The sequence below is a fragment of the Phocoena phocoena genome, chromosome 11 (genome assembly GCF_963924675.1).
Source record: "Phocoena phocoena chromosome 11, mPhoPho1.1, whole genome shotgun sequence".
NCBI lineage: Eukaryota > Metazoa > Chordata > Mammalia > Artiodactyla > Phocoenidae > Phocoena > Phocoena phocoena.
In genome coordinates this window covers 53,364,389-53,378,836 of record NC_089229.1, presented here as the reverse complement: position 1 = coordinate 53,378,836, position 14,448 = coordinate 53,364,389, and the positions used below count along the sequence as shown (strand labels likewise).

General features: G+C 47.2%; 1 protein-coding gene across 1 annotated transcript in view; it reads right to left on the bottom strand.

Moving 5' to 3' along the window:
* PPM1H (protein phosphatase, Mg2+/Mn2+ dependent 1H) overlaps nt 1-14,448 on the bottom strand; it is a 257,523-nt gene that overhangs the window by 39,484 nt on the left and 203,591 nt on the right. The window contains exon 7 of the mRNA XM_065887438.1: nt 382-445. Coding sequence (XP_065743510.1) covers nt 382-445 — 64 coding nt within the window. The remainder of the gene's footprint in view (nt 1-381; nt 446-14,448) is intronic.

Here is a 14,448-nt window from a genome sequence, read left to right as displayed (position 1 = left end):
GAGTCCCAGCTCCCTCATCTACCAAATGGATAGAAGGCAGCCAGCTCTGCCTGCCTCGTGGCTTGTTGTCAGATACACAAGGAGATGATGCATGTGAAAGTGGTCGTGTTTAAACACTGTGAAAAGTTATTCAAATGGATTGAGAAGGGGGATGGCATTTTTACAAAATTAACTTTAGTCCCTCATGCTCACCACCCCCGTCCCCCAACCCTGCCACTCCTTGGACCCTCAAGACAGGAGGCCTGAAGGATGATGGAGGTGATATTCTTTCAAGCTGTCAAGGCTATAAAATCATGAGCTGCTGAGTGGAACACACAGATCACCACGGGCTCCGTGGAGACAGAGCCTTGTTCTCTCAGTCCGGGGAGGGCACGTGCCTACCTTCTTGCCTTCTCCATATATAAGGGGAAACTTCAAGTCATCATCCTCAATGGTTTTGTATGCCCTGTAGGGGGATAAACAACATTAAAAAAAAAAAGCTTTGCACTCAATTAGTGACCTGCTGCCCTGACACAGGCCGCCAGGTACTTTATTTTCCCTGAGATTCCATCCGGTCACCACACTGCTGATATCTTTCTGTATAAACAGTCATTCTCCCTACAGATGTGTGTGTGTGTGTGTGTACATATTTTAACAAACCAGAAAATACCAAGTCTTTACAGGCTTGAAGAGAGAGAAAATGAGCTGGCACATTCACAATGAGCGAGCAGGGGTGATAGGTTCCTGTCTTAAGCATTTAGTGTCCGTGCAATAATGAAGCTCCCCAGCAGCGGTGGCAGGAATCTTGTCATTAATCTGGAGCTGTGAGAAGCAGCAACACTCAGTGGTGGATGGGGGGGCGGGGGGGGGGGGGGGGACTGCTCCAAGAGCCGGTTCTCACCTCCAGGGGTTGTTTACGCCAAAGCAGCCTCGTACTGGAATGGCTGGAGAAGGAACATTTAGAGCCTGTTTGACCTCAGCCTGATATTCAAGGTTGGCAGAAAATCCTGTTTCACGATAGCTATTAAATGGCCATTCGACACACAGAAAGAAAATCCACTTTACGCTTCGATGGTTTATTCCAGACACGGTTGTCCAGATGCCACGACGCACACAGCAGAGGCTGGCCAGGCTATGGTGAGAGAGCAAACGAAGGCCATGTCTTGCGACTTTGCTCACAAGGAAGTTAAAAAACAAACAAGCAAACATGGTACCCAGTTACCAGCTGTATAACCCTGGGCAAGTAGCTCCACCTTTTTGGGTCTACGTTTCCTCATCTGTAAATGAGGATAACCACACAGGATGTGAAGAGCTTAGCACAGAACCCGGCACTTAGCAAGTACTCAAGAAGTGGTAGCTATCGCTAGTATTTAGTAGAAAGCTAATACGTGGCACACCAGTCCCCCTTTCTGCACAGTGGGCACAGCACTGCCTATTCAATTCCTCAGAAAAGTGGCAGGAAGATTAAGTAACAGATGGGGTAGGTTCTGCTAGGCTAGAGGCTAGAAGCAAGACGCTTTTCTCAACTAATATCTCCTGAGTACATGAAAACAATTAATTTGTGACATGCCCCCTGGTCCTGGATATATCTAGGCAGCTTGGGAGTGAACCCGACATCAAATTTATGAAGGAGCTTGCTATACAAAAGAATGCAACCCGATTGAAAAAGGGCTCAACCCCAAAACTAAAGCAGGCACATCCTTATTTTCCAGGAAGTTATTTGGTTAAGTTCTTTCCCAGAGGGTAGAGGAACAGTGAAGTTTTGGCACTGGACGTGTCTGCACTTGAGATTAGCACTGCTTTCTGTAGAGCCCTGGGAGAGCGGAGAAGCCTCTCTGGACCTCAGTCTCCTCGTTAAGTAGAGAGGCCAAAAACTCCTGGGCTTGCTGTGAGGATAAAAATGGGCTGATGAATGTGACGAGCTTAGGAAGCATTTAGCCCAGTGCCTGGCACATGCTGAGAGCTTGATAAAAGCTAGTTGCTGCCGCTGCTGCCGTCAAGTGGGCCCAGCGGTATGCCATGGATTGAATTTTCGACAAAGGAACCATACTATTTCCTTCCCCCAAATCTACCAAACTAACACAAGGTGGAAATAGCTACTTTGATGTTTCTATACTCCCATGAACTATTTAAGACACTGTGGTAACCAAGTCACTTGGGGACCAAACAGAGCTATTATTAGAATACACTCAGCTTGGGGATTGAACGAGTTTGTAGACCAGTGGTTCTCCATCTTGGCTGCATATGGAATGACCTGGGGAGGCTTGAAAAATCCTGATGCTCAGGTCACATCCCAGAGCAATTAAATCTGAACTGCTGGGGATGGGACCCAGGTACCAGGAATTTTTTTAAAGCTTCCCAAGTGATTCCAGTGTGCGGCCATGGTTGAGAACCACTACTAGAGACCAAAATCATTAGCTAACACTCAAAATCAGTTGAGCAATAAGCCCCCTGTCACCTTGACCCTAAAGATGACAGACTACATGGCTCAAGGGAAAGGGGGTAATGGCTTGAGACAGGCTGTGCGGTGGGCACAACCAGGGCTTGGGGAGCGAAGGGAGGAAGTGTGGAGAGTAAGAAGACAGGTTCTGACAGAGAGGAGGATATGCAGTGGGGACGGTCCCCAGGGAGGGGCTGGGGCCTGGAGATCCAGGCACAGAGTCTGGAATCACTCGTGAGGCAGAAGGTGGCAGCTCGAGAATCAAGGACTGGAAATTCTTAGAGCTCAGTGGAGACAGGCTACGAACACTCTTGACAAGCTTGAAAATGCAGCAAAAAAAACTGTCCTCTGACTCTACCATAAGCCCAGGTAATCGAGTTCTCTCAGGGCAGAGAATTTCAGGAGCGTGAAGTCTGTGTCACCACAGCTCTGAAAGGCAAACACTCATCTTGGAGTTGTCACCCACAGGAACAAGACCGCCACAAGTGCTAATATTACATTTTAGCCCCTGTTTCTTCATCTTCAAGAACAACAAAAAAACTGAAAATAGAAAAGACAGCTCTGGAAAAGAAAGGTTTATTCTGTTCCTGCCATTGTTGGTTTTCAATCAGATACGAGCCCCCTCCCCTCCCCTCCCCAACAGATGACCAGGGTCAATAACTACAAATAAAGAGAGAAAGCAGAGCACCCTCCCCTCCGCAGGCTTTCAGAGTCTGAAGCACAGCTCATCAGGTGACGGTAAGCGGACTTCCCGCCATGGTTAAAGTCTTAAATAACAAAGAGTAAAATACTCAAGAGTTAAAACTGGTAACGTGATTAAAGACGGTGTAAATCAATGATAGCTAATAATAGTGACCGCAGCTGTAACTTAATGAACACCTTGTACAAGCCCAGACACTGGGCTGGGTATTTGCGTACCATGTCTAAAATCTCTCAAAGACCCTGCAGTGTCCTATCTGACAGATGAGGAGACCGAGGTTATGTTACTCTCCCAAGACCGTATCCCGTGTTAGCGGCCCTTAAGCTAAACTCAGACTGTCCCAGAAAACACACCAAAGAAATGTGATGTCAGGGTTTAGCTCTGCAGGTCTCTCATTGTAGTTGAAGAGTCCCAAATGAGACCATTATTGCCCACCTCTCAGTGGGTAAAAAGCAGTCAATGATGGGGAACTTTTGGCAGAAAAGGAAGGGGAGTTTTCTGTGTGGAGCAGAAGGTGACCATGAGGGGACAAAACCAGCAGCTGTTCCCCAATACAGCCTACAGGGAAGAACACAGGGAAGCTGGGGAAGCCACCGCTTCCCAGGTCATTTTACCTGTGGCCAAGGAGTCCGACGGGGTCCTCTCCAACAGACTGCAGGCCTCCCTCAATCTGTCCTACAGCTTAAGGGGCCACCTCAGTTTCTGCTGTTCATATTACATCCATAGTCCATGTCTAGGCTGTGGGCTTGAATCTGTACGCTTCCCAAGTGTCCTTGGCTTCCACTCCTCTCCGCTGGGGGAGGTGAGAGGATAAGAGAGGTTGGAAGCGTGAGAGCTCTAAGACATAGACTTAGGGCCTAAGATGAACAGCTAAAGTCTATTCCTTCACATATTATCCTATGGTTTCCGAAATCCTGATTAAGTTTTTTAAAAAACTCCCAAAACAGGGAATTCCCTGGCAGTCCAGTAGTTAGGACTCAGCGCTTTCACTGCCGGGGCCCGGGTTTAATCCCTGGTTGGGGAACGAAGATCCTGCGAACCTCACGGTGTGGCCAAAAAACAACAACACCCCCCCAAAAAAAACCCTCCCCGAATAGATTACTCACTAGTTTACAATAATATAACTGACCAGAGATCATATTCAAATAATTACTTGTTACAAGAAAGCAAAACTGAAAGGCTTAGGAAAGATATTTAGACTCTCATTTGGGGTCAATTCCTTTATGAATATTTATGAGGCCAACTGACACAAGGATGAGATGAGAAAAAAAAAATAATGCAAGGCTTAAAAAGGGCTGAATAAATTAAAGGGCTTTCCCTAACTCCAGGCGGTATCCTCAGAAGTTTCCATTAAACATTTTTAAAAGTAAGTGTAATAGTTTCCCTTGCAGCATTGATTCTGCAAAGCTGAAAAGACAAGGCACCATTGATCTGGACCCACTGGAAGGAGAAGCTCAGCTCTGGAAGAGACCAGAAGGTCACTAAGTTGGCTGTACCCCAAATGCAGGAATCCCTCCTTCAACACCCCTCACGCTGGCCCTGGCCTCTGTCATCGAATGGGCTGCTGTAGACAGTCTCTGTCCGAGGAACTTTACAGGACGAACTTTGCAGTGCCACTGGAGAACAGCCCCGGGAAATTCTTTTTTAAATGGACCCAGTCCACCCATTGGTGTGTTGGTCTGTCTTCTGGGAAAACATGAAAGAAATCTAGTCTTTCTTCTACTTCAGAGCTCTGCAAATATCTGAAGAGAGCTATCTCAAAGTTTCCTCTTTCCTAGTCTCATGAACTGTCCTTCACAGTACCTGAGGCACCATCCCTAACCATCCATTCAACCAGTATTTATTACCTGAGCACCAAATATCGTGCGAGGGGCCCTCTCGGAGCCTTCTAATTTGTCACAGTCCTCAAAGAATTGCACTCAGAACTGAAAACACTTAAGATGTGGTCCACAAAAGAATGAAATGATTACTTCTTTGATTCAGACCTTGCTCTTTTTTACATTACTGCAGCTTATACTGGCGGTATGTGCAGGTACACGTCTCTGCGTGGTTTAGGGTCATATAATGAAACGACGAGGGAAAACAAACAAAAAACCCAACCAAACGAAAGCCCAGTCAGTCCACAAGAAAAAAGACCTGAGAAGGTTTCTTGACTCATCGTCTTCCTCTAGTTTACACTTACGCGATGAATATTTTACTTTGAGTGGAAAACTCCATTGCCCTTGTTATCTTGCCAGTTTCAGTCCATCGTTCCAACCCACCAAGGGACATCGGAATCCAAATCCTTTCATCCAAAAAAATCAGCTCTCCTTCTATGCTATGTCACGTTAAATTTGATAACCAGCTCTGCCATCTTCATCCGGGTCATTGAAGGAGAAAACCAGCAATGCTAAGCAGAACCAAGCCATTAGAGACCTTCCTCCAGGTCAACCTAACCAGACAAAGGGTATATCAACATTTTTTGAAGGCAAGTGGATGAAAGTAAGTGCAATTTGGAAAATCGTGTTCTTGTCTGGTGGAAACATAGAAGACAGACTCAACAGTAGAGGGCAGACAATGAGATATCCATGTTTAAATTACTGGGTGGTGGGGCAGGGGGTGATTTAGGACTAAGAAAGGCTGAAAACACTGATCCAGAGTCATGAATTTTAGACTCTTTGGGTATAGCTCTCAGGCCATCTATGAAGCAACTGAACTGCTGTCCACACAGTATTTCTCCATCTTGTCCAAAGACTAAGAGAAGAAACCATCAACTTCCTTACAAAGTCAAAATACATCCGTGTACACTATTGCCACGATCAACCAGCCTACACACCCTATCAAAACGCTGGAGATTGCTAATTGAGCTTGACTTATTCGTGAACCCAAGTTGTTCCGCAGATTACAACCACCTCCAGGGGATGCTGATCCTTCCAACTGCTCTCACTCCTAACGCAAGAGAGAGGCACTGATTGCTCCCCCATCAGCCTGGCCCTTCCAGACTGCAGCTCTCCTGCTGCCTCCCCGCATCTGCTCCCACACCCCTCCCTCCCCTTTCAGGGCATTCTCCCACCTTCCCTGAGGACTTCAGTTTAGGTTTACAGATTGCTTTCCCATTCTTTCCCCTGCACGTTATTCTCAGCAACTTTACAGGCTGTGATGGTGCTTCTGGAATCTTGACCTTACAACTCCTACCTACTTCCTGATGACCTTCCTCACTGCTCCCCATCAGCACCTGGTCATACGGGCTGCATCCTCTGAGATCTGCACTCTAAGTCACCTCCCCTCTCACTCCTTTGCTGTGGCTCTCAGGCCAGGTCCCCCCCACCCACTTGGTCCCGCACTTCTAACTACCTTCTCCTACTCTTGTTTCTGGATCCAGCCTCCGCTTGTGGCAAACGTTTACAATATTTTTCTTGCTAACAGCTTAAAATGCCTCACCTTCTTGATCCTCTAGTAAGAAGGAAACACAACAAGAGTTGAGTATTTTGTTTACTCATGTCACACCATCTCCTTCGGCCTACAGCACTGCAATTGCCTCATCGGGCCTCCCTGCAATAATCTAGGCAAGAGAGGATGGTGCCACGGCTACAGTGATGGCAGTGAAGGTGTTGAAAACCGTTCAGTTTTGTCCTTTACCTCTATTCTCAGAGCAACCAGAGTAATTATTTTAAAATGTCAGATAACGTCATTACCCTACTCAAACCCTCCAATGGCTTTCCCATCACACTTGAAATAAAAGCCAAGTAATGAAATGACCTTCTTTAAAGAATCACTCCCCACCCCCAAACTTCCTATTCCCCTTCTTTGCTTTCTTTTTCTTCAGGCATCTCCTGCCACCTAACATTTTAAGTATTTTACCTATTTTGTTTATTTTCTCGACTGCTCCCCTGTGTGCCCTGCCCCCCCCCCCACGTAAGTTCTCTGAGGACGGAGACTTTTGTTTTGCTACCCGTGACGTCCCTGGTACCTCAAAGACTGCTCAGTGCATAATGAGTGCCCAACAGATGTTCGATGAAGGGAGCAAATCAGCGAATACTACTTACTCCAGGCAGTGGATTTATTCTGCCCTGTCGTATTTTCTTTTTATGTATTCACAAAACAAAAGCAGAAAGTCTTGTTTTCAGCGGCTGCTTTCTAAGCCTCAGCCCATGCCTGCTCACACGCACGTCCCCTTCCTGCTCTGGTCTTGCCTCGCTGTGTGCTGCTCCTTGGAGTATATGTTTTAGACACATTCACTGAACGTTTGAACTCAAGAGATCCCCCGGCAGCCACAGTGATGTCTTTTCACCCTTCTGATGAGTAGCAATTATACGACTCCTCCTGGATGAACACGTCTCATCTCTGTATCCATTTTGGAATTTTTATCGGAAAAACCTTTGCTTGTATTTTCAGACTGGCCGAGACACCTGCAAGCAAATCTTCCACAGCCATTTCTCTTTTCATCCACCGTCATCACTCCTCGGCTTAAAATTCTCCAATGGCTTTCTATCATCTTAAAATATAACCCAGCGATGAGGCCCTCCATGGTCTGATCTTTGACACTGCTCTGACATCTTTTATACTCTGCCACACGCTCGGGACACTAGCTTTCTTCCTGTTTCTTAAATGTGCCACGGGGGCTCGTCCTTCCCTCTTCCTGGGCCATTCTTCCTCCAGACCCTCACAGAGCCAGCTCCTGGGCATCCCTCAGAGTGCCTTCTGCAGCCGCTCATCTAAAAGTATGATGCTCTCTGCTCTTGTCTCATCTCTTCATGGTACTTACACAGCACAGTCGGAAACTACCGTATTTATTAATTTACTCATTCTGCCGCCCCCTCTAAAACATTAGCTCCATGCAGCCAGGGATTTTGTTTTATTCATTGTTCTATCCTCATATCGACAACCGTGCGGGCACATTGTGGATGTAAAGTAGACGCTAGCTAAATGGATGAATACATGAATAAAGGCTGCCACCTCCTCTTTAGCACACGCTTCCCCGCTCATTCTTCCTTAACAGCAAGCTTTTCTGGGGCTGAAATTTGGAGTTGAGTTCCATCAGCGATACCTTGGATTTTTGTCTACTCCGTTATATTAAAATTTTAGGTTCCCTTTTATCGCCAATACGAATTTGTAGATAGTCATAAAGTTATAAAAATGGTGTTTATGATCTTCTTGCTTATCGCTTTCTCGTGGTAATTCCTAGGCATCACCTCCAGAATGGTAGCTTTTGGTGCAGTGGTTCTCCAGGGTCTACGGTGTTACCTAGATAATGTTCTTCTTCCATATTAACTCAGGCGAAAGTCTACTTGGGAAGGCAAGTCCCCACTTCAGAAAGTTCTTTCTCATCTTTGCTGGATTCCTCCATTCCCAGCCACAGCCCCCACTCTGACTTCGTAATCCACAGGCCAGGGACCCAACGTTCATGCTTTGGCACCATCCACACAGATCACTTCCCATGCTCTCCCTTCTCTCCTAAGTCCTGACTTTTAACTAGAAAGAGGGATGGAAACAGCAGTTGCTTCCCTAAGTCTTAATTTCCTTAGTGGGACTTCAAAGTCATTTAAGAATGTGACCCCTTCCGAGGGTTGTGATGGACCCTCTTCCTTCAGGGGCTGCCTCATCTTGACCGTCCACTCCTGCGGCTCCAGTGACACACACCAGTGAGTCACATTCTTCCACTCGCTGACCTCTTGACGCGGCCTTGGACGGCTCTCCTCCCCTGGGAGTCTTTCTTCCTGGATTCTCCCCGCCTGGCAGAGCCCACTGTGGGCGTAGAGTCAGAGGTTCTGAAGTTACAGCTGAGTCCTCACGTGGACTAGCTGTGTGAACTTGGCAAAGTCCCGCAACCTCACTGCATTTGCTTCTTCAGCTGCCTTTCTTCACGGAAGTTTCCAAGGATTAAATGCAAATATGTCTGGGAAGGTCCTTTGTGAAGAAGGATAAGGTGCTATTTAACTCTAAGTGGTGGCTATTATAGTCTTAGAAGCGTCCCTCATCACTGGGGAGGTAGAGCACAGATGACCGGTCCCCACAGGCAGGAGGACAGCACATTCCCCCAGGAAAACTGCTTCCTGCTGAGGCCCCGAGACACCCCAATTCATACTTTTGCTACTGCTGCTAGTGATACCAAAGTATGAAGGAGAGCACCTGTGCAACTTTCATCCGGAAAGGTCTATGGTTCCACTGGAAAGTGGAGACTCAGAGACTCAGAAGGGTATCTCCGAGCTAATAATCTAAAGGGGGTGCTTTTGGGTTGGTCTGAAATAGCCACAAATGGAGAATCTTCCCCCCTCAGCTAGAAGCTCAGCGCCCTTCTAGGAGGGAGGTTAAGCCCCAGGAAGTCTCATTTGCCCAGACAGAAACTAAGTCCTAGGCAGACAGAGGCACATCTCAGAGGGGCTGAGCAGGTTTGGATGGAGGATGGTAGACAGAGCGTCTCAGGCTCTGGTCCCCGTCTCTGGCTTCCAACAACCAAATCTCAACAGAAGCTTGAATCCCAGGAGGCCTGGGATGAAACATCACCGAGGCCTGGATGGTCAGGAACAGACACATGCTGAGAGCCCAAATGCTACCCGTGGCTTTTAAGAGCTTGGCATGACCTCAATTTAGCAATTCACGGAACCCACAGCGGCTCTCCCACCAACTCAGCTCTCTCCACACCCATCCTCCCCCAGACCTTCCTGGAAAAAGCAACGTGGGATTGGCAATCACCTCATTCTTCCTTTTTCCTGCCAGCCCTCTGTATTTGCAAAGGAGTCGAGCCCAAAGCCTAACCACAGAGCTCAGAAAGTGAAGGCTGCTTTCCTGCTCCTGGAGATGGCCCTGCAGTGGGCGGCCCACGCCCCCTCCTCCCTGTACGAATATTCATGCTTGCGTTTTCTTTAAGGCAACACAAGATTTTGGTACTTTGTCGGGTCTCTTATTTTTTTAATGCCTTCTTTTAAGAGGTCCTGTTTCCTGGTTTCAAAGATTCACAGTTAAGAAATTCCCCCCAAATTTCTTAAATTTGTCTTTGGATGAAATCTTAATATGCTGGGAAAATGTCCCCCAACTGTCAGGGAGGGTGAATGTGAACCAAACTTAATGAGGTCATTAAGTCAGAGCCGGGGAGTAAGGCTGAGAGGCCGTGCTCCGGGCCCCGGGGCGAGTAGCAAGAGGCTAAGAAACATCCCCTACCCAGCAGGTAGGCCGTGGGTTAGGAATATCCTCTCTAATGCCTCTGGGCAGCATCCTCTCTGACACAGGCTCACCCCTGTATATACAAGCAGGCTTTCCTTATTTGTAGACCTGAGTTTTGAGGGACGGGGTCATATTTTGATGCACTGGGTCCCTGGATTTATGTGCCAGGAGTTGTTGTCAATGGGTATCTTAATTACTTGATTCCTGGGAAAGTCCCCCTGTGAGGCCAAGCCTCCACCAACAAATGCCACTTTATTTTCTCCTTTCGGTCCCTGGACTGTCATTTAAATTAGTTGAAGCCTGCAGGCCCTAAGCTATATACAAGTTGATGCGCTGGTGCTAATCTAGTGCAACAGTCTGGATTCAGGCACAAACAGCACGCTTGAATTTAAGAGTGTGATTAATATTTGGTGATGTAATTGAAGAGAGCTGGCAGGTGCCATGCAGCCCAGCTTGTGTATGGCTGGCTGTGATGAGAGAAACCAATGAAAGGGAAAACCTTCCGGCCCTCTCTGCAGGAAAACTTTTCATAATGGGGGGCAAGCTCTGTTCCTGACATTGCAGTTGCCCTTGAGGGAACACACCCCCCCGCCCCTGCCGGTACCCATTAGTAGGGCCGACCCGCAAGCCCTGGGAAAATGCCTACCTCTCCCCTTCCTCCCGTCAGTATGCCTGGACCAGAGCCCGCCTGGCGTTCTGCGAGTGGTAACCATGCCTCTCTTGTGGCCTAAACACTCCTCTTCCTACCGCCAGGTCTCTGGTGGCGGCAAGACACAACAGGGCTTGCGTTCACGTCACTGGTCCATGTTCCCCAGGAGCATCCACTGGCTTAGAGCAGAGGTTTCACACTCTATGACTTTCAAAGACACGTATCGATCTTGTTAACCCAGTGTACACCAACACACACCTCAGAAAACAATATTTATGTTTACCATGTGGTATCCACTTTGATAATTTCTTTTCTCCAGTGCAACTTAATTTAAAATGCACATCTCCAGACACCAAACTGATTTCACAAACGCCAAATGGGTCCCCACTCCCAGTTGGAAATGTGTAGAAAGGAATTTGGATAGCTGCTCCTGGTAGCTCCACATGAGGAGATCAGGCTTTGACCGGAGATGAGAGCAACAGGTTCTACCGGATTCATTCGTGAATATTTACTGAGCACCTACTAGCTGCCAGACACTCACACAGGTGCTGGGTATATGGAGTTAAATAAAGTAAGGGTCATTTCTCGACTCATGGGCCCAAGGTGAGCAGTGGAAAAGGATTCACATGGAGAAAAATGCTTTGAATCAGTCTACTGAAAATAGAATCAATCAGGTACACATGCAAAACAGAACAAATAATATGTCAGGACAAAACATTCTGGATGACTTTTAGGGAAATTTCAGGTTTGGAAATGATTTCTGATTCAGCATCCACTCGGTGTGCATTAGCATTTGGCTAGAAGAGCTTCACATTCTAATCAATAACATTTAGATCTCCCACAGGTGTGAATCAGAGATCCTTGTTTTATGAGCACACAAATATGGAATGATTTCTGCCTCCTCAGGGACCATTCATTCTAAAACAAACACGAATTTCATTGACATCGGCCTTTATGTCGTATGAGACCAAGTCAATATATACAAATCAGGAAATAACCAAAGTTGACCCCATATCCATGAATGGTGGGGAGAAATTAGCAAACTGTTTGCTACAAAGAGGGTTTTACTGCAGAGGCCAGTTCCTCCATGCTGGTCTTGCAGCCCTGCCTCACAAAGCTTCTCTCTCTGGTCATGTAGAGATTTGTAGCCCAGAGCACCAAGTCCTACTGTTATCCCCTGGAAGAAGCACTTACACACCGGGACGCTAACGTATGCTACATCCTTTCAATATTTCCATTCAAGTGCCCTTGAACAGGCCGAGCTCAAGTATCTCAGAGTAAACACCAATGCTTTTTCAAGTCTTCTGTTCTTTCTTAAAAAGCGATGAGAATTTTGCATAAGCATACACACACAACATTTATGTCAAAGCTCAAAAATATCCTCCCCCACCCCCAAATCTTCAGTTGAATGAGATGCTTATCCTGTGGATGACTGTACTCTTCCGGAATCCTCAGCTAACACCCACATTACTCGAGCCCCAGGGTAAGAAGCACGGGCCTGGGGTGAGGGCTGCCAGCATTACCAGTGGGGGGAACATAGCGCTCTCAGCTTCTGCATCAGGGTGGCCCTACTGCTTTAGATGATGGACTGCAAAGGCAGCAACTGTGAAAGCTTCCGCCATCACCTCACCCCTAACACTTACGGAATCCTAATATACCCAACGTTTATTGTGTACTTGCTTCGCTCTAGGCACTGTTCTAAGCGCTTATATTTTTTAAACTTAGATGATTTTTAGAACAACCTTTTAAGACAGGTATTAACATGAACCCCATTACACAAGTAAAGAAAATGGAGGTCACACTGCTAGGAAACAACAGAGGTTAAGCTCATTTCCAGGTCTGCAGCAAAGTGCATTGTGCTCTTAACCACGGTCCTCTGCCCATCCTTGAAGAGCTGTGGATCTGTGTAGATACCATAAAATGGCATGATATGCAACAAGAATGCTTAATTACTATCTCATCCTCAGAGTATATCATAAAAATTTTTAGGGTCTACCCCTCTCCAGGTTTTTACAGAAGTAAGTCGCATGCAAGTTTAAACATACCACCTTCTCGGACTGCTTCTTCCCTTGACAATACGGTGGATGTTCAAGGTCACTGCAGAATTAGGTTTAACCTGAGGTCTGGCTCTCAAGTCGTTCTGTTGATTATAGATTGAGAGACCTTAAATCTTCACACTTAGATGCCCAGTTTTTCACGAAGGGATCCAAGGCCACCCAGAAGGACTAGGCAAATTTGGGGAGGGAGTACCATTTACTCAGGATGAACAGGAATGAGAAACCAGCAAGTTAGATACCCCGGGAGCATGGTCTGCTGACCTAGCCCACGTATCTATACCGTGCCTGAGGCCTGAACTACCTATCCAGGTTACGGGCACAAGTGCCAATAAAGTAAAAGAAAGGCTCAATTCAACTCTGACCAACTGTTCGCACCTAAGGGCTTCGTCACTCCTTATCCCCCCCTTCAGGTCCCATCCACAGCCCCCTCCTGAACACAGTCTTTGGTCCACGCAGGTAGACAAAGAGGTTCCCAAGCACCAGCAGGAGGATAAGCAGGAAGCTGGAGTTACAAACCTGCTAAGGAGCCCAGTGTGCCCAGTGCCTGCTAATCAATCATTTCTGCGAGCTGTTGCTCGTCCTAGCCATGGTAAGAATAACTGGGGCTGCCCAAGGTCAATGTTTAAGGATATACAAGAATCACCTGGGAGGGAGGTTTAAAAAAACACCCAGAGCCCAGGACCTCAGGGATTCTGGAATGTTTTTAATAATCACCCCAGGTGAGGGCTTCCCTGGTGGCGCAGTGGTTGAGAGTCTGCCTGCCAATGCAGGGGACAAGGGTTCATGCCCAGGTCTGGGAAGATCCCACATGCCGCGGAGCGGCTGGGCCCGTGAGCCATGGCCGCTGAGGCTGCGCGTCCGGAGCCTGTACTCCGCAACGGGAGAGGCCCGCATACCACAAAAAAAAAAAAAAAAAAGTCTATTGAATAATCACTCCAGGTGAAAAAGCTTCCTCGTGGGTCAACATTCTTCTGCTGGTTTGGGTATGGGTTTGTCCTACACTTGACCGTGAGCACCATGGGGTCAGGGACTATTTTTATCTTCTGTTTCTCCAAAACCCAGCACAACACCCAGTTCACTGAATGAGTAAGTAACAGTTAAACTAATCACCCCACAGAGATAGATAAAGCCCAGTACTCTGTCCTTCAGGCCACTGAGCACGATACGCAGCACTTGATTTGACTGGGGAGGCGGCACAGCTGATCTAATCCTGGTGGAATCTGAACCGAGAGCCGGCAGAGTCTCATTGCCTTTGCCAGAGTAACAAGGTGAAGGATAGAAACGGGAGGTGTTACCAGCATTTCTAGTTCTTACAGAAAGACACGTGCTTAGCTCTTCAGCGAGGGACAGACATAAGACCTTGCCTTGCTCTGAAGGTCAGAGGAACATGAAGGTAGAATGAGATCTTTCAGGGTGTGGAGTGGTGGTTCTCCAACTCTCCTATGTGGATTCCTGGGGTAAGCCCAGAACCCAGGGGTTTAAA